A 24,074-nucleotide genomic window follows, 5' to 3' on the forward strand; every position below is an offset into this window, starting at 1 on the left:
TTTTCCAATGAGTCAACTCTTCGCATGAGGTGGCCAAAGTACTGGAGTTTCAGCTTCAGTATCAGTCCTTCCAAAGAACACCCAGGACTGATCTCCTTTAGGATGGACTGGCTGGATCTTCTTGCAGTCCAAGGGGCTCTCAAGAGTCTTCTCCAACACCACAGTTCTAAAGCATCGATTCTTCGGGGCTCAGCTTTCTTCACCGTCCAACTCTCACATCCATACATGACCACTGGAAAAACCATAGCCTTGACTAGACGGACCTTTGTTGGCAAAGTAATGTCTCTGCTTTTGAATATGCTGTCTAGGTTGTTGGTCATAACTTTCCTTCCAAGGAGTAAGCATCTTTTAATTTCATGGTTGTAATCACCATCTGCAATGATTTTGGAGCCCCAAAAAATAAAGTCTGACACTGTTTCCACTGTTTCCCCATCTATTCCCCATGAAGTGATGGGACCAGATGCCATGATCTTAGTTTTCTGAATGTTGAACTTTAAGCCAACTTTTTCACTCTCCTCCTTCACTTTCATCAAGAGGCTCTTTAGTTCCTCTTCACTTTCTGCCATAAGAGTGGTGTCGTCTGCATATCTGAGGTTATTGATATTTCTCCTGGCAATCTTGATTCCAGCTTGTGCTTCTTCCAGCCCAGCGTTTCTCATGATGTACTCTGCATATAAGTTAAATAAGCAGGGTGACAATATACAGCCTCAATGTACTCATTTTCCTACCTGGAACCAGTCTGCTGTTCCATGTCCAGTTCTAACTGTTGCTTCCTGACCTGCATACAGGTTTCTCAAGAGGCAGATCAGATGGTCTGGTATTCCCATCTCTTTCAGAATTTTCCACAATTTATTGTGATCCACACAGTCGGAGGCTTTGGCATAGTCAATAAAGCAGAAATAGATGTTTTTCTGGAACTCTCTTGCTTTTTCTATGATCCAGCGAACGTTGGCAATTTGATCTCTAGTTCCTTTGCCTTTTCTAAAACCAGCTTGAACATCTGGAAGTTCATGGTTCACGTATTGCTGAAGCCTGGCTTGGAGAATTTTGAGCATTACTTTACTAGCCTGTGAGATGAGTGCAATTATGCGGTAGTTCAAGCATTCTTTGGCATTGCTACAACGTGGATGAACCTTATAGTCATTATGCTAAGTGAAACAAACCAGAACAAAAGAAGACAAACATTCTGTGATTCTGCTAGTATGAGACAGTGGAATCATCTTAAAGCAAGTTAAATTCAATGACAGAACAGGAGCTGAAAAGAGCTGATGTTTCATGGATGCGGTTTCACCTGGGGAAACTGACTTCCCAAGACATCTCCAAAACCTGTTGTATAAATAACTGGAATCCGTATGCAATCAAATGAAAGTAGAAAGAAATTTTATGACTTATACCAAATTCACTTAAATTTCTCAACAGATAAAATGCAAAGCTGTATCTACAGTACTTCAGTTTTGCTTATGAATATTAACAGGAAAAAAAAACCCTGAACTCTATCCCAAAAAATATACAAAATTTAAAACATGACCTTTAAAAAATTAAAAATAAACTCATAAAAGACCTTATTCAGAAAACCTAAACACAAGCTGCCGGGAGCCGGCGAGAGACATTCCACTCGTGACAAAGGTCATGAGGAAGGAGGCTCGGCATACTCAAAGGCAGGATCAAGCCTCAGGAGTCCCCCTGGATATTCTCGAGCATCTACCCCCAAAAAACCAGAGTCTGCCTACTTTATTGCTTTGTGCTCTCACCTCTGACTTTACTGGGGGCTGTCCCCTACCACCATCTCGCTCTCTCTGACAAAGAGTTAACTTACAGCTCCAATTAATAAAAGTTCCTGGGCAATTAGGAGTGTTTAAATCCAAACCCCTCAGATAGCTCTCTAACTCGCCTGGCAAGTTTACCCGGACTCCTACAGCTATGCATACGATTGTTCACAGTCTCCCAGCCTCGAGAGGCACGGGAAGCTTAAGATATTCAAATAGCTTAGAGCCTCTCAGAGTTAGAAACTGTCAGAATAAAACTAGTAAAAGATTTCATTGATGAGCCAATGCTTGTTGCCAAGTTTCCACATCCCCTGAATTGTATCCTTGAATGTGTATTAATTAATATAGTTGGTATGTAGAAAAAATAAGTAGTGGCCTTGGTGTTAGTAACTTTAGACCCTTAAGGTAATAAATTTTTTCCTTTGTTGTAAACCCATTACACATCCGCCCTATAGGAATGCAATTTTATCTTCGGAAGATGGCGCCAAACCTTAAAATAATTACTCTTAGGGAAAATAAGTCTTTGTTGATAAGTCTTTGTCAAGAGTCATAAAATGTTAATAAGCCTTCTGGCCAGAAGATGATGTAAATCACCTAAACCATTTGTATACGGTAAATTTGCAGGAAAGAAACCCTGGTTTTTGATAAGGATCAAAGACTGCTGACTTTGCATCCCCTATTATCCTCTATGTGTAACTTAGGGTATAAAAGCCCCTGTTGAAAATAAAGCTACAGGCCTTGCTCACCAACGCGTGGTCTCCCCATGTCATTCTTCCCCTCAATTTCCAGCTGAGTCTCCATCTGGAGCGCGGATATCCTCTGCAACCATTTATTTGCCTGGGCTTCTAAGACCCACTTGAGAAGGTGTCTAAGGTGGGGCACCTTCCGCTATTCGAGAGGGCGCCTATGGCCTCCTTGGTCAGAGCCAACCTGGTGTCACGGGTTATATTGATTTTCCGCGTAAACCAAGCCACTCAGCTTCTTTTCTCCACTGAATTTTCCTACTGAGCTATCCTCATTCTATTACTCTTTATATCTTTGATAAATAAATAAATACATAGGTCGCCAAAGCCGCCTCTCCTTCGAATACCCTGGATCAGCCGGGGCTGGACCCCGGCAACAAGCCACAAACAGAGAAATATATCTACAAAAAACATATCTGATAAAACATTGTATACTCAAATAATACCAAAAAATCTGGAACAAACAGCCTCATTAAAGATATATAAATCTGAACACCTGGCCAAAGAAAACATACAGATACTAAATAAACATATCAAAAATACTCAAAAATCATATATCATTAGAAAATTACAAATTAAAACCACACATCTATTAGAACTAGTCAACTAAAAAAAAAAAAAAAAAAACCCAGGGGCTTCCCTGGTAGCTCAGTGGTAAAGACTCCACCTGACAATGCAAGAGATTCAAATATGATCCCTTATCTGGGAAGATCCCATGTGCCACGGAGCAACTTAGCTGGTTTTTTCCCAAAGCTAAACAAGGCTCACCTGAAGATCAAACACTGCACATCTAGTATTTAGAAAACAGCTTTGAAAAGGTGTCCAAATAAAAACTATCATGCAATAATGCACAGCCACTCTACTTGTAATACCTACAAACTTTCAAACACCAGGATGTCTTCCATAGATGACTGTGTAAGCAAACTGGGATACATCCAAAGTGAGGGGGAGCAAATGCAACCCCAAAATACACCTCTTCAACATGAGAATTCAGTTCAGTTCAGTCACTCAGTCATGTCCAACTCTTTGAGGCCCCATGGACTGCAGCACACCAAGCTTCCCTGTCCATCACCAACTCCCAGAGCTTGCTCACACTCATATCCATCGAATCGGTGATGCCATCCAACCATCTCATCCTCTGTCATCCCCTTCTCCTCCCACCTTCAATCTTTCTCAGCATCAGGGTCTTTTCCAGTGAGTCAGTTATTCGCATCAGGTGACCAAAGTATCAGAGTTTCAGCTTCAGCATCAGTCCTTTCAATGAATATTCAGGACTGATTTCCTTTAGGATGGACTGGTTTGATCTCCTTGGTGTCCAAGGGTCTCTCAAGAGTTTTCTCCAACACCACAGTTCAAAAGCATCAGTTCTTTGGCACTCAGCTTTCTTTATAGTCCAACTCTCACATCCATACATGACCAGTGGAAAAACCAAAGCTTTGATTAGACCAACCTTTTCAGCAAAGTACTATCTCTGCTTTTTAATATGCTGTCTAGGTTGGTCATAGCTTTTCTTCCAAGGAGCAAGCATCTTTTAATTTAATGGCTGCAGTCACCATCTGCAGTGATTTTTGGAGCCCAAGAAAATAAAGTCTGTCACTGTTTCCATTGTTTCTCCATCTATTTGCCATGAAGTGATGGGACCAGATGTCATGATCTTATTTTTCTGAATGTTGAGTTTTAAGCTAGCTCTTTCACTTCCATCAAGAGGCTCTTTAGTTCTTCTTTGCTTTCTGCCATAAGGGTGGTGTCATCTGCATATCTGAGGTTATTGAAATTTCTCCCGACAATCTTGATTCCAGCTTGTACTTCATCCAACCCAGCATTTTACATGATGTAATATAAGTTAAATAAGCAGGTGACAATATACAGCCTTGACATACTCCTTTCCTAATTTTGAACCAGTCTGTTGTTTCATGCCCAGTTCTAAATGTTGCTACTTGACCTGCATACAAATTTCTCAGGAGTCAGGTAAAGTGGTCAGGTATTCCCATCTCTTGAAGAATTTTCCACAGTTTCTTGTGATCCACACAGTCAAAGGCTTTGGCATAGTCAATAAAGAAGTAGATGTTTTTCTGAAACTCTCTTGCTTTTTCTATGATCCAATGGATGTTGGCAATTTGATCTCTGGTTCCTCTGCCTTTTCTAAATCCAGCTTGAACATTGGGAAGTTCACAGTTCACGTATTACTGAAGCCTGGCTTGGAGAATTTTGAGCATTACTTTGCTAGCCTGTGAAATTAGTGCAATTGTGCAGTAGTTTGAGCATTCTTTGGCATTGCCTTTCTTTGGGATTGGAATGAAAACTGACCTTTTCCAGTCCTGTGGCCACTGCTGAGTTTTCCAAATTTGTTGGCATATTGAGTGCAGCACTTTCACAGCATCATCTTTCAGGATTTGAAACAGCTCAACTGGAATTGCATCACCTTCACTAGCTTTGCTCATAGTGATGCTTTCTAAGGCCCACTTGACTTCACATTCCAGGATGTCTGGCTCTAGGTCAGTGATCACTCCATCATGATCATCTGGGTCATGAAGATCTTTTTGTACAGTTCTTCTGTGTATTTTTACCACCTCTTCTTGGTATCTTCTGCTTCTGTTAGGTCCATACCATTTCTGTCCTTTATTGAGCCCATCTTTGCATGAAATGTTCCCTTGGTATCTTCGATTTTCTTGAAGAGCTCTCCAGTCTTTCCCATTCTGTTGTTTTCCTCTGTTTCTTTGCACTGATCACGTCACTGAGCACTTCATCTATATACTCCAATTCAAATTTTTTTTAAGTAGAAAATGAAAAGACACAAGACATGCTAACTCTATTCCTTTAGGCCATGGTGACCTGGGCTGGTATCATATCCCTGGAGCCAGAGCAGGCTTCGGTACCAAGGGTGGAGTGTTGTGGAGCTGAGGAAGCTGGGAGGATGAGGCAGGCAATGTGCCCCCACAATGGACCTGGAGTGCCTCTTGCTTTCAGGTTGAGTCCCCAATCTCTGGATCCAAGTGGGCCTTCCCGCAGAGAAATCAAGCCTACTGCATCGAAAGAACGGTGGAACCTCTGGGCTGGAGGAGCTTTGAAATGTTCCCTGGGCTCCACGTGTCCTCTGGGCTGGGGTTCTCCCGCCCCCCAACCCCCGCCAGCCCCCTTCCTTATGGTCGCCCCACCCTCCACAGAGTGGTGTTCCAGGAACTGGGATGTGCTTTGCGGAATAAAGGGGAAGGGGTAGAAGGAATGAGATGAGACCCTTGAGCGTTTCTTCTGGCGCGCTGCACTCTTGACCGTCTGCGAACAGGATCTTCCTTACGGCCCTGCCTGCGGAATGAGCCAGAGTTGGGCATGAAGAAATGCTGCCGCCTTGTGGCCACGTTTTGTAACAACTTTAAAATCTCTTGAAAGTGAAAGAGTGAAAAAGCTGGCTTAAAACTCAACATTCAGAAAACTAAGATCATGACATCCGGTCCCATCACTTCATGGCAAAGAGATGGGAAAACAATGGAAACTGTAACGGACTTTATTTTCTTGGGCTCCATAATCACTGTGAACGGTGACTGTAGCCATGAAATTAAGAGACGCTTGCTCCTTGGAAGAAAAGCTATGACCAACCTCAACAGCATATTAAAAAGCAGAGACATTACTTTGTCGACAAAGGTCTGTATAGTCAAAGCTATGGTTTTTTCCAGTAGTCATGTATGGATGTTAGAGCTGGACCATAAAGAAGGCTGAGCACCGAAGAACTGATGCCTTTGAACTGTGGTGTTGGAGAAGACTCTTGAGAGTCCCTTGGACTCCAAGAAGATCAAACCAGTAAATCTTAAAGGAAATTAACCTTGAATATTCATTGGAAGGACTGATGCTGAAGCTGAAACTCCAATACTTTGGCCACCTGGTGTGAAGAACTGACTCATTGGAAAAGACCCTGATGCTGAGAAAGATTGAAGGCAGGAGGAGAAGGAGATGACAGAGGGTGAGATGGTCGGATGGCATCACCAACTCAATGGACATGAGTTTGAGCAAATCCAGGAGACAGTGAAGGACAGGGAAGCCTAGCATGCTGCAGTCCATGGGGTCACAGAGAGCTGGACACAGCTGAGCAACTGAACAACAAGCCACGAAGTCAATGGTATTTTGTTACAGACTCTGACACCAGGAGAATTGAAAACTACTCATATAAGCACCGATGAGCATGTAAGCACATGTATAAGCATATTCATAGCAGCATTATACACAATAGCTGAAAGATAGACACCACAAATGTCTATCAACAGATGAATGGACACACAACTTTTGTTATATAATACAGTGGAACATTATTCAACCATAGAAAGGAATGAAAGAATAAGATAGATACAGAAGGTCACATCATGTTTTATTCCATTTATATAAAATATCCAGAATAGATAAAATCCATAGAGACAGAATGTAGATTAGTATTTGCAAGGGGCTGAAGGGAGGGAACATTGGAAAGAAACTACTTAATGATGAAGATGTTTTACTTCAGAGTGACTGAAATGTTTTAGAACTAGAGAAGTGATGGTTGCCCAACAATGTAACTGTTTAAATAACCCTGCTTCGTATCCTTTAACATGGATAACTTTGTTATGTAAGTTTCACCTCAACAAGTATTAAAAGAGACTCCAAAGTGGTGTTCCTGTGTGTCATAATGAAATGACATTTAAGAAGCAGGTGGATCTGAACAATATAGGGCTATGTGGCCACGGATGTTGCTGGCACCCCACCTGAACACTTTTCCCCTACCTGCTTCGAGTGTTGAACTCATAGCTGCCTTTTCCCCAGAGACCTGCCCTTGCTAAAAACAGGAGCCACTTTAACCTGGACACTACAAGTCATCCCTTCCATCTCTTCCTCTTCACACACTTTGCTAACTGGCACAAACGCCCCCCTGGTGGGGGGATCAACCCTGCAGGCCAGTCTGCCCTCCAGAGCTCCCTTAGGGAGAGGCAGGCTGAAGCTAGTCCCTAGTAGAGACAGAGAACTGCCCCAATAATTCATCTGAACAAGATTTGTTGTCTCAGGCTTTGTTTCTATGGGAACTGATGCAAAATGGTTATGTAAGCACAATGCTGCTGCCAAGTCGCTTCAGTCGTATCCGACTCTGTGTGACCCCATGGACTGCAGCCTACCAGGCTTCTCTGTCCATGGGATTCTCCAGGCAAGAACACTGGAGTGGGTTGCCATTTCCTTCTCCAATGCATGAAAGTGGAAAGTGAAAGTGAAGTCACTCAGTCATGTCTGACTCTTAGCCACCCCATGGACTGCAGCCCATCAGGCTCCTCCATCCATGGGATTTTCCCGGCAACAGTACTGGAGTGGGGTGCCATTGCCTTCTCCCATGTAAGCACAATACCGATGGTGAATTTTATGGTATTTGAATCATATCTCAATGAAGCCATTATTTTTTAAAATACATTATTCATTTATAATAAAAGTTTTTTTGTTGTTGCTCTTGTTTTTAAGGGCCCATATCACCAGGGTAACACATTCCTGAATTCCCTAGTCAGATTGTTTCTTAAGCTGAAATTGTAAGCATCAATAATTTAAAGGGTAAAAATGTTTGTTCTTGACTCCCAAACACCCATTCTTTTAAAACCCTAAATTCCACTGAAATGATCTCTGCGACAATGAACGAAGTTAACCTCGTCACCCCTGCTTGACAAATACGGCTGTCTCCCCCCATTAACGCGGCTGTTGATATACTCATTCTCTTGTGACTTCTTGCTTTAAAAAACCCATACCCACAAAGCAGGCACATCGACTCAATGTTTATGTAATTCAACCTTTATTATAAATTAAAAAAAAATTTAATGGAAATGATGTACAAGATGATCATAAAAGCATTCTAGTGAGCGACAAGTCCTGGAGATAAATGGAAAAGGCAGCATGACAGTTCTTAGCAGCCCTTGCTACCCAAGAAGTACCCTTGCTACTAATGTCCACACTAGTCCTCAGAAAAATGAAGAAAAGCCTCCTATGTTGAAAAATGGGTTTTTAAAAGAAGTTTTCCTAAAGTCAATTTCTTATAATGCAAATGCCTTGTGATGTGCCTTTACTGACGCTTGATGTTCACAATGACGTCTGTATATTTCTGTGTATGGCCAGACCAGTCACCTGCTTTCACTAGCAAACTTGGGCCTGCGATCTTGGCCTCACTGTGCATCAATGTACTGGCTGTATCCAGAAGAGCTCTAGAAAAACTTATGGAACAAAACAGCTCTCCGCTCAAAATCATTTTCTTAAAATGATTGGCTTAGTTGAGAGATTAAAAAGGAAAAAGGAATTAGAAACCAACCCCTTGGTGGAAATGCAGTGAATAGGCCCTGACATCAGTTATCAGAGGGGGAGAAATAAGACACCTAAATATCCTTTTAGAATATTGATTCTCTTTACTGTCTCACAGGCCTGGAGGGCCCATCCCTAATTTGGCTTCAGGGTCTGGTATGGGCTTTACACCTATCCATGGCATGTTCTGACCCGACCCACAGGGGAGGGAACCATGTAGAAGGGTCAGGTTTCACGGGCCATGAAGTGTGTGTTGGGGGGGGGGGGTGGGCAGTGCAAATGGGACAGCTGGGTTTGTTGGAGGTATAGCAAGGGGCAGCCTGGAAGCCTGTCTCAACTGAGAGCTGAAGGATTATCGAGGGAGGGGTCTTCTGAACTGCCCCTCACCACCAGGTGGGCCGTGGAGAGGCCTCCTGTGGCTCGGGAGGGAGAACGGCTCTGGACGTGCCCACACTGTTTTGTCTGGCATCTCCTCCTCCTTCTGCTCCAAGCCAACGTTCTGGGAACAAGGCAGCGGGTGAGGCTTGGCCTTGCATTTACCCAGCTGTAGCTCTGACACCCCTAGGGGCCGTGCCCACAACGAGTATGTTCTGCCTGCAGCCAGTCTATTGGCTTATGGCTGCACCCCTATGGAGAGAACGCTTTTTCTCTATGCCACCTGACATTTGTACTGGACCTACCTCAAGCTCCTGCAAAACCTTGTCCACGAGGTCCCAGGAGTTCTATTTGTAAGACACAGCTAGTCGAACTGCATCACTGAACAGCTGGAGTGGTGGGAAGGAAAATAAGGCTATGGGCACCAGTGGCTGGGACTCTTGCCTGCCCTGTACCCGCTGGCCCATCGTCATCACTTGTCCACACAACACCCCACCCTAAAATCATCACCTTTTCCCCATCCCCTGACTCCGTGCTGGTCAATATGCCTTTTCTTTCCAATACCTGACCCAAACCATCACCTCCCCTACTGTCGACACCCACAATCATCCCTTCCTGTCACCGCGTGCTCACCAGGGCCCCCCAGCAATGCCGTCCTCACCAACAGCCCTACAGTCAACCACTTCTCTACCACTTCCCCAGAAACGTCAGCACCAGGCCTTCCCCACCTCACTAGACCATCTCTGCAGTCTCCTATCACCTTCACAACATTGGTACCGTCAGCAGCTGAGACCAAGTACAGGAGCAGCGAGAACTTCCTGGCAAAACTGAAGCTTTTCTGGGTCACCTTCATGTCTGCTGTAGAGAGAAGGTAGGACATTGGCTTGTCTACCAAGGAAAAAGGAGAGAGTTTTGAAGGGTAGGTCACCATTCTAGGAATGGAGGTCCCCATTCCAAGAAGTGGGACAACCAGGGACAATCAGCAGACATGTCATAGAAAGAGCTCATTTAACTGGGATCTGTGTCTCAAGGAGGCAGGTTGGCTCACGTGGATCTTACTGGATGGGGAGTTATGGCAAACAGCCAGTTCTTCTATATTGGGAAGAACAGCTCACGGATGGTTCGATGGCCCAGGAAAAGAGGAGGACATGTGTGATGGTGGGTCCCCCATGAATTGCTGGCACCCAGATATAAAAAGCAAAGACACAGATGTCAAAGCAGATATTACTTTGCCGACAAAGTTCTGTCTAGTCAAAGCTATGGATTTTCCAGTGGTCATGTATGGATGTGAGCTGGACCATAAAGAAAGCTGAGCGCCGAAGAATTGATGCTTTTGAACTGTGGTGTTGGAAAAGACTCTTGAGTCCCTTGGACTTCAAGGAGATCAAACCAGCCCATCCTAAAGGAAATCAGTCCTGAATATTCATTGGAGGGACTGATGCTGAAGCTGAAACTCTAATACTTTGGCCACCTGACACGAAGAACTGACTCATTGGAAAAGACCCTGATGCTGGGAAACAGTGAAGGCAGGAGAAGGGGGCGACAGAGGAGGAGATGGTTGATGGCATCACTGACTCGATGGGCATGAGTTTGAGCAAGCTCCAGGAGTTGGTGATGGACAGGGAAGCCTGGCGTGCTGCAGTCCATGGGGTTAGTCAGACATGACTGAGCGACTGAACTGGACTGAGATGCAGGGCATTGGCCACCACAGTGCAGGGGGTCTCTGGCCTGTACTTGGTGCTCAGGTTCTTTCGTGAGTTCCCTCTGTACATCAAATACCTGCAATCAGCAGAGGAAAGGAGACAGCCCAAGTGCATCAGTGTCTCTGCACACCATCCCCAGGCAACATACACACAAGCTTACAAACACGGGCTTGGGAACTCGGACCACAGACCACTCTGGGCTGCAGCTCCTGTATCCACAAAGGCTACGCCATGCCCACCCTTCTCAGAGAATTACTCTAGAACCTTCATCTCGTCACCAAATTTACCAACTTTAACCAACTGTATCATTTTATTTGTTGCACTATTTACTTATAAGTCTGTAACAAACTGCAAGCTTTTTGGTTTTTTCTTAGTCTAATTTTTGTCTAAACTTTGTTTAAAAGCTCCTTTCTGATAATTTTAAATATTTCTAGAATTTCCTTTCAGTTATTTTGATTTACCTTTAATTATAAACTTTTAAACTTATATTTTAAACTTTAAAAAGTAATGTTTGCCTTTTATTATTCTGCAGCTTATCATAATTTTATGAACTGTTTACAATTTATACTTTTTACCTATTCTAAAAATATCAGCAAGAAGCATGAACACTGTGACTAGCTCTAAGGGACGTTTTCATCTTCACCAGTGACTGCTATGGACTTCAGGATCAACACTCTGCTGCTTAATTTTTCCTGAGGTGATGATGCTTTCAACATCAAGGAAAAAAAAAATTATTAGAAACAATGAACAGGGGCTTTTAGTGGTTAAGACTCAGTGTTCCCAGCGCAGGGGACATAGCCTCGATCCTTGGTCAAGGAACTAAAATCCCACATGCTGCAATGCTTGGCCAAAAAACAAAACTTATAAATAGACTAGATTTATCACAGTATATGACAACAGATACTAGACTCTCTTGGAACCAGAAGTAAAAAATGAAGAAAACCCTTCATCATAGGAATAGAAATATTAGAAATAGTAAACAAAAAGCTATTTGAGAATTTTGTTTTAGAAGTGTGTGCCAAAGACTTTTTTAGTAACATTTCTGGGAAACATCATAATGTGTAAAAAAAGAGGCACCCAGGTGGTACAGCAGCTGTGAGGTCTGGGCTCTGAGTACAAAGTCACCTCCTAAGCCCACATGGGCCCAGAAGCCCAAGACACCCTATGAATCTGCAAAGATTTTGGGGGAAAGATCCATTTTTGAGTTGAATTTTCACCAATAAGTTAGGACATCCCTTCTGATCTTAAATAAAATTAAAGGACCAGATGAAGGGTTTTCTATATTTATATCATTTCTCACTAATTAATCTTTAGACCATTTTCATAGAAAACAAGTAGTTCCACACAGTTAGGATTTTCAGTCATATTACATGATGACACTTGGTAACAATATTTTTTAATACCATTTTATCTACACAGTACTTTACTGTTTAACAGAATGCTGAAAATATACTCCAACATCCCAATTTTAAGTGCAATAATCAGAACAACCATTGTATTTAGGAAAGGTATATAATATTCTAAGAAAAAAAATTTATTTGGAGCATGAGGAAGTTTTCCTGGGACAGTGGTCCTTATGCTGAAACTTCCTTTAGCTTCTCATTTCTAACAAACTAACGTTAATAATGAATAGTAGCTGTCTTTACCAAAACTCATTACCATTGTGAGCCTACTCTGCGACGTAACGTCAAGACGGTGAGAGAAGCAAATGAGGCGTCCTCTGAAGTTCTTCCAGAGACACTTCAGTGCTGCCCGTGAGTTCCTCGGTGACACTGGGTGTCACTGGCAGGGGCTTCGCCGGGACTGGAGGCTTCCCAGGGCTGGGAGCCCGAGTTCCCAAGTGTGGCTTCACGTGCAGGCAAGGTCACAGCTTCCTGTGCACCTTCTGGTGCTGGATGAGGTGGCCGTGCTGGTTGAAGGCGCGGCCGCACTCCGCACACTCGTACGGCCTCTCGCCCGTGTGGATGCGCTGGTGCTGCACGAGCACCGAGTACTGGCTGAAGGCCTTGCCGCAGCGGCTGCACTCGTACGGCCTCTCGCCCGTGTGGGTCCTCAGGTGCACAATCAGCGTGGCCTTCAAGCTAAAGGCCTTGCCACACTGTGCGCAGCGGAAGGGCCGCTCGCCGGTGTGGACCCGCTGGTGCTGGACCAGCGACCTGCGGGCGCTGAAGGCGTGGCCGCACTCGCTGCACACGTAGGGCTTCTCCCCGGTGTGGACCCGCTGGTGCTGGGTCAAGTGGGAGTGCTGCACGAAGGCCTTGCCGCAGGCGTAGCAGCCATAGGGCTTCTCCTCCGTGTGGATGCGCTCATGGTTCAGGAGGGTGGAGCGGTGCCGGAAGGCTTTGCCACACTCACCACACTCGTACGGCTTCTCGCCAGTGTGCACGCTGTGGTGCTGGATGAGGACAGAGCGGTCACTGAAGGCGCGGCCACACTCGCCGCAGGCGTAGGGCTTCTCCCCGGTGTGCACCCGCTGGTGCTGGAGCAGTGTCCTCTTCACGCTGAAGGCGCGACCACACTCTGCACACTCGTGCGGCTTCTCCCCCGTGTGCACCCGCCGGTGGCTGCGCAGCACGGTGCTGTGGTTGAAGGCCTTGCCGCACACGCCGCACACGTACGGCCGCTCGCCAGTGTGGATGCGCTGGTGCTGCAGGAGGTGCGAGAGCTGCGTGAAGGTCTTGCGGCACTCGAGACACTCATGCGGCTTCTCCCCTGTGTGTATCTTGTGATGCTGAGCGAGATCCGAACTCACTCGAAAGGCTTTTCCACACTCGTGGCACGCGTAGGGCTTCTCCCCCGTGTGGATCCTTTTGTGCTTGCTGAGCACCGAGCTCTGGCTGAAGGCCTTGCCACACACACCGCACACATAGGGCCTCTCCCCGGTGTGCGTCCTCTGGTGCTGCAGCAGGTGGGAGCTCCGCCCAAAGCACTTCCCGCACTCCACGCACCGGTAAGGCCTCTCCCCGCCAGGAACAGCCGGGCGCTGGGCGACCGGCGCGCTGGGCCTCATGGCCTGGCCTTCAAGGGGGCGGGCAGGGCTGGGACTCGGACAGAAACTCTGCTCAGGTTCGTAACTGCCTGGATCACTCCACTCGGCAGGCGTTTTCCTCAGAATCATTGATATCTCCTCTGAAGTGAGCGGCCTCAAGCTGGAGTCTGCGTCCTGGTCCTGATCCTTGTGCTCACATCCTGAAACAAAACCAAAACCAAAGGGAGCGTGTTCACCCCTTCTGAGACTGCAGAGTGCATTCCACCCTGCAGGTGCTCCACTGGGACAGGGCGGCCCTCGAGGGCCCAAGGCTAGAAGTCACCAGTGGGTGACAAAGAGGAAAGGTGTCCACCCAACAGTGTGGCTGGAGAAGGCCAGGTCCCATTCGAGAGCCTGAGGAGCACACACGGTCACAGCCGCAGCCCTGCCTGCCCTGGAGGGTCCAGAGGCCATTAGAGGCGGAACCGAGGCAGGACTACACCTATTACTGTGCAGGGCAGGGAGGGGGCTGCTGGAGCGAAGCACGAGCTCCTGAGAGCCCGTCCTGCAGACTCCTCCCTGGGGAACAAGATGGGGCCCGCAGGTGGCAGTGAGGATGGCCGAGAAGGCGGGGGTGTTTCTACACTCAGGTCAGGGGCACTGCAGGTTGAGGGTGGAGCAGGGTATGCTGAGGATGACAGATTTTAAACCTTGAAGACACAGCCACTGAATTGACAAGACGTCACCGGGAAACCAGACTGTCCCAGAAGGACTGGCTACTCAGAACGATGCTCATCCGGGATACTCGACAGGCGGGCAGGGCTGTGACAGCAGGGGACGGTGTCAGGGCAGAGCCAGTCCTCCCAGGCCCATCTCAGCAACGCCTCTGCTGCTTCCTCCAGTTCCCACAAGGCCTGGTTGGGGACAGCGTTAAAACGGTCCTTGAGGGATGTCCTAGAGCAAGAAGCCCAGCAGGCAGAGCAAGACCTGAGGGGGACACACCTGAGGGGAGACTTAGCCAATGAGAGAGAGCTGGACCTTCTCAGTCCAGGGGACCCACGTTCTGCTTCATGGCCAAGACCCGGAAGCCCTCCCTACCTGATTGTGGGGGGTTAGGGTCTCTCTGGGGTTTCTTATTAGGAAGCATACTGAATGGCAACTGGCCACATTCACTGGATTTTGCTTTTTCTGTAACAGGGATATTTTCAAGTCCCATCAATTTTCCTTTTTTTTGGTGGTAACAGCATTACTGAGATGTAAGCTTCACTGTTGAATTCATTCAGAACTTAGGACAGGTGCTGTGCAATGAACTTCCTCAAACCCCAACAAGAGCCCCTGAAAAATAGCAGGCTCCAAAACCAAGCAGTCCCTACACCAGGAAAGGCACTTCCAAGACAGACTCTGCCTGAAGCATCTGCAGGGGTCTGTGCCTAGGAGGTCAACATGTTCTTGTTTGCATTTTTTTTAATATCATTTTATTTATTTTATTTTTGGCTGCGGTGGGTCTTCACTGCGGTGACAGCTTTTCTCTAGTTGCAGTGAGCGGGGGTTACTCTCGAGTTGTGATGTGCAGGCTTCTTGCTGTGGTGGCTTCCCTTGCTGCAAAGCACGGGCTCTAGGCACGCAGGCTCTAGCACTTGCGGCTTGTGGACAAGCAGTAGTGGCTCCCGGACTCTCAAGCGTAGACTCAGTAGTTGTGTCACATGGGCTTAGCTGTTCCACAGCACATGGGATCTTCTCGGACCAGGGATCAAACCTGTGACCCCCGCACCGGCAGGCGGATTCTCAATCACTGGGCCACCAAGGAGGTCCTGATCAGTCTTCTCACATATAGACAATATCATGAACTACAAGCAATGTTTTTCCTCTTTCTTTCTAATTCTTACAGCTTTACTTACGCTATCGTGTCTGGTCTTGCCAAATTTCAGATGGAACCCCCAGGACAGCTGTGGACGGTGGGCTCCTTTGCCTCACGGCAAACAGCTCTAGCCACACTAAGAGTCAGGTTAAGAAACTTCCCTTTCACACTTAGGTGCTTCCTTCTTCCCGAAACCAGCCCATGTCCCTCAACCTCTGAGGTCCATTCAGAGCAGGGACCTGTCAGGGGCCCAGCAGCCACATGTGCTCACCTTGCCTCAAGGCACCCAACCCACACCCAGCTGCACTTACCACCCTGCCCATTCCCTGCACTGGGCCTCTGCCTGCTGCCCTCTCACCCGCAGGAGTCCCCGCCAGGTCAGACCCCAGGAGCACCCGCAAGTGCACAGCCCTTAGTGCACAGAGGCCACTCCGCGCTCACCTGAGCGGCTGATGCCCCAGCCCCTGAGCTGCTCGTTGCCCTGCTTGTCCAGGACCCACGGCTCCTCTCCTCGCTCCAGCTGGGAGATCACCTCGGGCTTGGATCCTGGAATTCCTGCTCATGGGGAGGGAAGTCCTTTTGTCTGTACAATATCCACAAGCACCCTCACCACGCCCCACCCAAGGCCTGCAGGGGGCCTTACCCACGGAGACCACGTTCCCGTAGGTCTCCATCATCACGTGTCGGTAGAGGCCACGCTGGGCGGGGCCCAGACGATCCCACTCATCCTGGGAGAGGAACACGGCCACGTCCTCGAAGGTCACCTTGGCCTGGAACAACAGGGGGCCTGCAGGTTGGACTCAGAGTCCATGTCCCAGACAAGGAGGGTGCAAGCAGTGTGGGGTGTGGGGACGCGCCCCTGGACGGGGGGCAACAGGAAGGGGCCACAGTGTTCAAAATGCAGTGATGCTCAGGATGCCACCAGGCCCCTGGGAGTGGGAGGATGTGAGGATGGCAGGGGCGCTGCAAAGGCCTTGGGGCTACTCACCTGAGGCACCGCTGGTGGCGGCAGGAGCCGGGCTGCCGCCATCATCTGCTCCGTGGCACGTATGAGGGAGACAGTATCGGAGAAGCGTGTAGGGCTGAGGAAGAGGAAGGAGCATATGAGGGGCCCAGGATGGTCCCACCCAAGACACCTGGGGAGGCCATGCGCCCCAAGGGCCATTGGACTGCCCAGCTTACCAGGCATGGCCTGCAGTACACACACAGGGCTGGGTGAGCACATCATGGAGAGGGGGAAACACCAGGCCTGACTGCCTCCAGAGACAACCCCCATGAGGAGAGGGTGCACTTGTGGTGTGGGGACCACAACCCTCCTGTGGGCTCGCTGATGCCCTGGGCATGCCTGGTCCTGCCCGGCAGCTCCAGTGGGGGCCCAGTTCTGGTGGATGCATCCAGAGTGACCCCGAGATTTGGTCTGAGGACCTGATGGGGAGGCCTGGGGCTGGGCGGGCTCTGGGAACACTGGGACAAGCACTGCCAAGGTGTGTGCCACACCCACCCTGCCAGACAGAAGTGGGCACAAGCCCAGCAGGCCCATCACCTGGGAAAAATGAAAGGAGTGAATAAAGTTAGCTCAGAATTCATCTGAAACACTGATGTTGGACAAACAGGCATGAGGGTGCTACCAGGCATGAAGAACTGGAAACAACAGGGCTGGTCCCGCCTCACCAACTCTCAGAACCGACAGTGGGGGAACAGCTGCCTCCGGTGGCTACTCCAGTGCCCACACCCCCTAGAAGAGCAGTACCGCTCCCCCAACCCTTCATGGGCTGCCCACACCCGCCATCTCTCATGGACAGTCATCCTCCCTATGGCCTAATCCAGCCACTCCCTCAGGTGGTCTCCATCCCCTCCATCCCAAGTGGCCCCTGTCAGGGTCTCCTCTGACCTCCATATGACCAAATCCTTATCTGCTGTCAGCGGTGGGTAACCCCAGTCTCAAGCAAGTCGGTCACCGTGGGCACCCCTGTCCACCCTCACCAGCACGAGATACTGCCTCCTGAACCATGCAGCTCTGGTCCTCTGGGAACCCAGAGGAGATAGACAGTCATTTTCAGATGACCTGACCACACCTGGGCAGGATCTAACAATGAGCACCCATAGGAACCCCGTTCGCCGGCTCCCCGTTGGTGCTGGCAGCCAGCACAGCTAATCTAGGAGCTGCTGGATCATTCGGCCGGAGGCCTCCAGCCAGGCAGGCTCCTGCCCGAGCCCATGTCTGTGACCTGAGCTGCTTCTGCCCCACAGGCCTGAACGTCCAGTGGAGCACAGGGCTCCTGTTGGTGCGCTAAGCTGGCAACCTCCTTCCCCTCCAGCTGGCCATCTCCTCATGGGTGTCCTCTAGCACCTCAGACACTTAACATCCAGCCCCGACACCCATCCCCTCCCCAGGCCTGGTCTGCCCCTGGTCTGGCAAGTGCATTCGATCCAGATCCTGAAGTCGCCCTCCTGCTCACCCTCTCACTCCCACTGGACCCGCCCTCCAGTGGCAGCACAGTCCTGCCCCGCCCCCACGGGACGCAGGGCCCTGCCTCAGCTCCAAGCCCCGCCCCCACGGGACGCAGGGCCCCTCCTGGCTCCAGGCCCCGCCCCCACAGGACGCAGGGCCCTGCCTCAGCTCCAAGCCCCGCCTCCGCTCCTGAGGCTGCTGAGAGACCTGCTCTGAGCGCCCCTCTCCGCAGCGGGGTGCCTCCTGCCCCTCAGCTGGCGCTCAGCTGTCACCCTCTCAGTGAGACCATCACCCTCTCACTGAGACCGTTCCCGACCCACCTTGGGGGCCTCTGCCTCATCGTTCTCACAACCCCTGCCAGTCCCAGCAGAGCAGCCAGTGGCTCAAGCATGGCTGAACAAGTGAATGAAATTACAGGAGAAATGACTCCACACTCCACCCTTCAGAACAGCAACAAGTGCCGGAGGAGCACCTACTCCAGCAGCAGTGGGGAAGTGGAGTGTCTGCTAGCTCTCGCAGTTGAGAAAGTCACCTGGCCTATTATGGTGCAGCAGACTTACCTCTAGGCAATGCACGCCTTCCTCGGATGGACTTGAAACCAGAAGGGAAGGGGACTGAGCACAACCCTTAAAGATGAGACATAGACTGGTTAGAACCAACTAGGCCCAAGATGGCGGAAGGCTCCGCTTCCAGTGGAAGCTGAGCCTCATTATATGCTCAATGTGATACATCAGCTAAATGACAACACACCCACAGTCCCCACAGTTCCAAGGCCAGATGACCAGAAAGGCTGAAAAGTGGGCAGTGGCCCAATTCCTGAATTCCTGGAAGCCCCTGGCCCTCCCTGAAATAGTTGGATTAATCCTCCTATTCAGCAGCCTATGAAACTACACAGCCCATAGAAACTAACCATTTAGTTAGTTACATTTCAGGGCCTTTTGAGACAGACACCATTCTGTCTAAGGAATGTGTATCTCTCTAAATAAATCCACTTATCACCTATCACTTTGCATCCTGCTGTGAATTCCTTCTGCACTGAGACACACAGAACCTGAGCTTCAGTAAGTCCTGAGCAAAGGTGTGTGGTTTCAATTAAGAGACAGTGGGTTCGAGTCTCAGCTCGTGCGTTCGGATCCCACATGAATTGTGTGGTTTCAGAACAGACTCCAGGATGGTGCTGCCACCAAATCCACCAGTCCCTTCCACACACCAGTCCCGCACCCACGCAGACCAAGATTCAGGCTGCGCCAGGCGGCCAGACAGGTCAGCAAAAGCACAGGATATGGAGGTGTTCACAATGCTCCTGTTGCACAAACAATGACCCCAGGACCACAAGGGGATGTGAGCCCTTGTCCACAGCACTAGACACACCAGACTGAGATGACACAGCTCCTCGGAGGGCCTCAGGAGGACAGCGAGGTTAAAGAGAGCATGTAACTAAGTGTCACCTCATCTGATGAGATTAACTCAAACCCCCGGCCAATAGTTTGAGGCACGGAGGGGCAGAGAAGGGGACAGGATTCCCACCCAGTGAATTCCAGAGAAGCACGAAAACAGAAAGCAGAAGAGCTCTGCCCAGGATGACCTCTAAGTACTGAAGGAAAACAGTATATTATAAAGTGTGCCTGTTGCTCTGCTCTGGATGTCTGTGCCTCCAAATGACCTAAGGCTCAATGTTGGGGGGGGGGCGGGGCAGTGCTCAGGTCCTGAGAGTGGAGTCCCCTTGATAAGAGACCCCTCCCTCCATGTGAGGACACAATGTCTGCAGCCAGGATGAGGGCTCCCAATTCTGCTGATCCTAACCTCAGATGTCTGGCCTCCACACTGTGAGAAATGACATTTGCTGTTTTACAGGCTGCCCAGTCTCTGGTGCTCTATTATAGCAGCCCAAATGGAATAAGACTCTATATTCTGATAAAAGAGAAAGAAAACAAATGTAAAAGTGGAACTAACTAGTTTTTCATTTTTCTGTACTTTTACTTTGGTAGATAAGGTCTGGGTCTCCTAGAACAAGTCAGCATGGAATGAAAAGACAGCAAAAAACACTGCAGGCTGCTAACTGACACCACAGGGATGACAACAGAGCCACCCAGGCACTGAAGCTGGCTGTTACTCAGGGCCCATAGCTCAAGGCAACAGGAGTTCAGGGAGGAAGGGAGAACAGGTGAGCAGGTCAAGTCCTGTTTAGATGATCCCTGAAGTCGGAATTAACACCATGGAGGGTCAAACTGGCTCTGAGGAGCTGCCGAGGGAAGCCATGCCACCCCCAACACAGAAACAAGTACAAAAAGCACCTGCACAAGGGGTGCCCACAACAGCAACCCATCCACCCACGTCCCAGAGAATAACCCAAACCAAAGCAGAGCAGGCCAATGTTCTCTGCAGCAGTGATCACACTGCAGTGAGACACTCTTCCAAGTGAGTTCTGGCTCGGTGGTGACTAAGGGACAGGAACTGAAAACGGGGCTGCAGAGACGAGAGAGCTTAGGATTCAACGTTATTGTTATTTTGTTCTGTAAGCTAAGCTTTAGTAACTTCTAGCTCTAGCTGGCGGAGAAGGCAATGGCACCCTACTCCAGCACTCTTGCCTGGAGAGTTCCATGGACAGAGGAGCCTGGTGGGCTGAAGTCCATGGGGTCGCTAAAAGTTGGACACGACTGAGTGACTTCACTTTCACTTTCATGCACTGGAGAAGGAAATGGCAACCCACTCCAGTGTTCTTGCCTGGAGAATCCCAGGGACGGGGGAGCCTGGTGGGCTGCTGTCTCTGGGGTCGCACAGAGTCGGACACGACTGAAGCGACTTAGCAGCAGCAGCTCTTGCTGGAACTGCTGAAGATCTTCCTCCCAAAGACCCCACCAACAGTGACAGGCGTGACAGGCACACTTGCAGCCCCTGGTCTGGGGTGGACAGCTCCAGGGTCTCCCCACTCTTCCTCACCATCCTCACCCCCAGGTTTTCCCGCTGGAAGACCTGCTCCTCTTTCTTCATCTGCTCGAAGCCTGGCCCGCCAGGCTGGAAGCACCTTCCAAAGAAGCAGTTCTGATCCACCTGTAAGCCCAAACCACAACCCTGCATGCTTCAGAGGAAAATGATCACAGACGTGTATCCACACAGGTAGCTTTTCTACACAGCAGCAACACGGAGTCAGAAAATATTCAGGGAAAACTGTTCTAGTCACAGACGTCAAGAAACAAGGTTAAAGTAAACCTTAGAAATATGTTAATGCTGCCCCCTGTACCCACAAAATCGTAGTGCAGAGAGCCAAGCAGTCCTGGACTAGAAAGAGCAGAGTAGGGCCATATCTATAAACAAACAAGATAGGCCAGGCATTCAAATCCTGGGGAAGATGTTCCAGTAACCTCACTCAGACAACAGGTCTAAAATTAGTCCTTTGCACAAAGCTCAACCAAGCTCCCAGAAAGCTAAGCAAAAGCAGAAATTAGCCTCTCCTCTGGGGTCCCAGCAGCCTGTCCTCACGCCTCAAGAGTGTACTATCCTTTATTTGCTGAATAAAACTGAGCTGTAACTGAGCTTTAAAAAATAACAGAAATTAAATGAGATCATTTCATATCATATACTGAAAGCACACAGCTAATGAATGAAAAAGAGCTAAATTTTAAAATTATATGATAAAAAGAACCTGAATAAACTCTGGGGAGCAGAGACCCACAGATTTGGATGAAAATCAAAACCTTTTCACATCAAAACAACATAAATGCCAGAAATGGGCCCAAGATTTGGGAGAATTTAACACTGGACAAAGGTGGTTTTCCAAATCAACGGCGAAATGAGTTATTCAATAGTGTCAGAAATACCAGGGTTTAGGGAAAACACTGAAGCTGGATTTCCAACTTTCCCCACATCAAAATGATTCCAGATGGAGCCAACGTTTCACAAGTACCAGAGAAAACGAGTTTATTTTAGAACTAAACTTAAGAGTAGGGAAAGCCCTTTAAGACACAGCACAAAGCCAAAAGCCTCGAGGCTAAATATTTGACCACTGAACACTCGAAATCTTCCATCTTAGAACAAAACATCACAACCGGAGTCAGATGATAGTCTGAGAACAAAGTCTTCGATACACCCGTTAAAGAACCAAGCTGATCAGAACCGAAACGCCAGGCAGCGCACACCGAGGGTCCGGCTTCCCGAACCCGAAGCGTCGCGCTGGGCAGGCGCCCGCGGACCCCGGGAATGGCTGCTCGCGCTCACGAAAGGGGCTTTCACAAACAACCGAGAGACGAGCCTCGATAAAAATGGAGGCGGGAGTGGACTCGGGAAGAAGCACTCTCCGCGGAGAGATGCCAACGGCGATCCCAGTGGAATAAGTGTTCGCGCCCCCGGCCCGCACCCGGGCCCCGCGCGAGGCCGGAGCTCCGGGCGCCGCCGACTACCGGCGGCGTAGGGCTCGCCGTTCGCTGGAGTGGGGAGGGCCCGGGGGAGGCGAGAGCGGGGTAGGGGCTCGGAGTGGGCAGGGAAAGGCAAGGGGCGCTCGCGGGCAGCGCCCGATCGCGTGGAGGGTCCTGGCCCCCGACCCCGGCGCGCGGGTAGAGGGTGCGGAATGCAGCCCGCGCCCCGACTCACCGTCCCAGCAGTTGCCTCACCCACAGGGGTGGCCGCCCGCACCGCACTCAGACAAAGGGGGCGCCCCGCCCCATCTGCGCACCCGCCAATCGCAGGGCGCCCCGCCCCCAAGGGCCCCGCCCACGCCTCCCAGACCGCCACTCCTAGGACGCGACACTTCCCAGTCCGCCTTGGGCCCCGCCCTCCCCGCTCTGCGCCTTTCTCCTGACTGACGCACGCGCCAGAGCCACCGAGAGACGCAGCTTCCACCGCGCCTAGATAGGCCACGCCGCGTCCGGGTCTCGTACAGGCTGCACATGCCGGCGGCCTCGCGGAAGCTCCTGCGGGTAACTCGTACCTCCGGCCCTGCGGGCACAGCCCGAGCCCGAGTCGGGTGAATCCTCGCCCTGTTGCCTCCAGAAGTCACGCCTGCCGAGGCGGGGCCTGGCGTTGGCTGTCGGTGGTCGTCGTGTGTGGCGGCGACCTCCTCCCCGTCCCCTTACGCTGGGGTTTGCGCACTTCGGCAGGGCAGGACCAGCGGGGGCGGGAGGAAGAGGTGGCCGTCGCTGCTGCCTGCCGCACCCGCTGTCACCCCCAAAGAGTACTTCCAAGTGGCTCGTTGGCTGGGAGGACCGACCGGACCAAGCTGGTGCCCCGACTTTTGGGCAGGAAACGTGGTCTGGGCAAGACCCGAGGCTGAAGTGGGAGAGGATGTGGCAGTAATTCTGGGGATAGCTGGCCCCGGCGTCAGGGGCAGGGTTTCTACTCGGGAAAGGTGAGGTCAGCTTCCCACAGGGAACTCGTCTGCCCCACACATCCCGGTGAGGTAGGGTCCTCTCTGCCAAGAGACTGAAGCTCAGGACCCAGGTTGTCCGATTTGGCCCTATTTTTGGACCATCCTAGATGGTTTTGGCCAGTTGCCAGTGTTAACATAATTAAAAGAGGAGGCCATTAGGGTGGGGGTGGCTCTGCTGCCTTGGTAGCCCCCAGCTAGGCTTTCCAATTAAGTTGACGGCTTAAGTCGTGGCCTGTCAAAGCCCTTGCTTTGCTTTTCCGTCTATAAAAACTAATATAGCTCCTGCTGGCAGAGCACTCCTAACCACTATTCCATCCTCTGTTTGCTCACATAAGCTCTTCATAAATTCTAACATGCCTCAGTTTACCTTTTAACAATGAGGAGCTTGAGCTCGGCAACGTTGGTCCCGGCAGAGAACTGATGCTTCTAAGATCTTCTCAGCACACCCTGCTTTCTTTTTCTCTTCCCAACTATTTGAAGGTCCATATAATCAAAGCTGTGGTTTTTCCACTGCTGAGTTATGTTAGGGTCCAAAATCACTGAACAGTGGCTGCAGCCA

General features: G+C 49.7%; 1 protein-coding gene across 3 annotated transcripts; it reads right to left on the minus strand.

Moving 5' to 3' along the window:
• Positions 1-8,278: 8,278 nt before the first annotated feature.
• LOC133260248 (zinc finger protein 250-like) lies at positions 8,279-22,863 on the minus strand. Of its 3 annotated transcripts, none has more exons than XM_061438389.1 (5): positions 22,741-22,863; positions 16,690-16,783; positions 16,345-16,471; positions 16,143-16,256; positions 8,279-14,064 (listed from the first exon to the last, which is right to left on the minus strand). In XM_061438389.1, exons 2-5 carry the CDS (start codon positions 16,732-16,734, stop codon positions 12,740-12,742), a joined length of 1,611 nt encoding a protein of 536 aa, XP_061294373.1. In that variant the 5' UTR covers positions 16,735-16,783; positions 22,741-22,863; the 3' UTR covers positions 8,279-12,739. The 3 variants fall into 3 exon arrangements, with proteins under 3 accessions (XP_061294373.1, XP_061294375.1, XP_061294372.1); XM_061438391.1 differs by lacking the exon at positions 22,741-22,863 and adding an exon at positions 18,714-22,734; XM_061438388.1 differs by lacking the exon at positions 22,741-22,863 and adding an exon at positions 16,884-18,706.
• Between the last annotated feature and the right edge of the window lie 1,211 nt (positions 22,864-24,074).

Source organism: Bos javanicus, chromosome 14, assembly GCF_032452875.1.
Source record: "Bos javanicus breed banteng chromosome 14, ARS-OSU_banteng_1.0, whole genome shotgun sequence".
Lineage (NCBI taxonomy): Eukaryota > Metazoa > Chordata > Mammalia > Artiodactyla > Bovidae > Bos > Bos javanicus.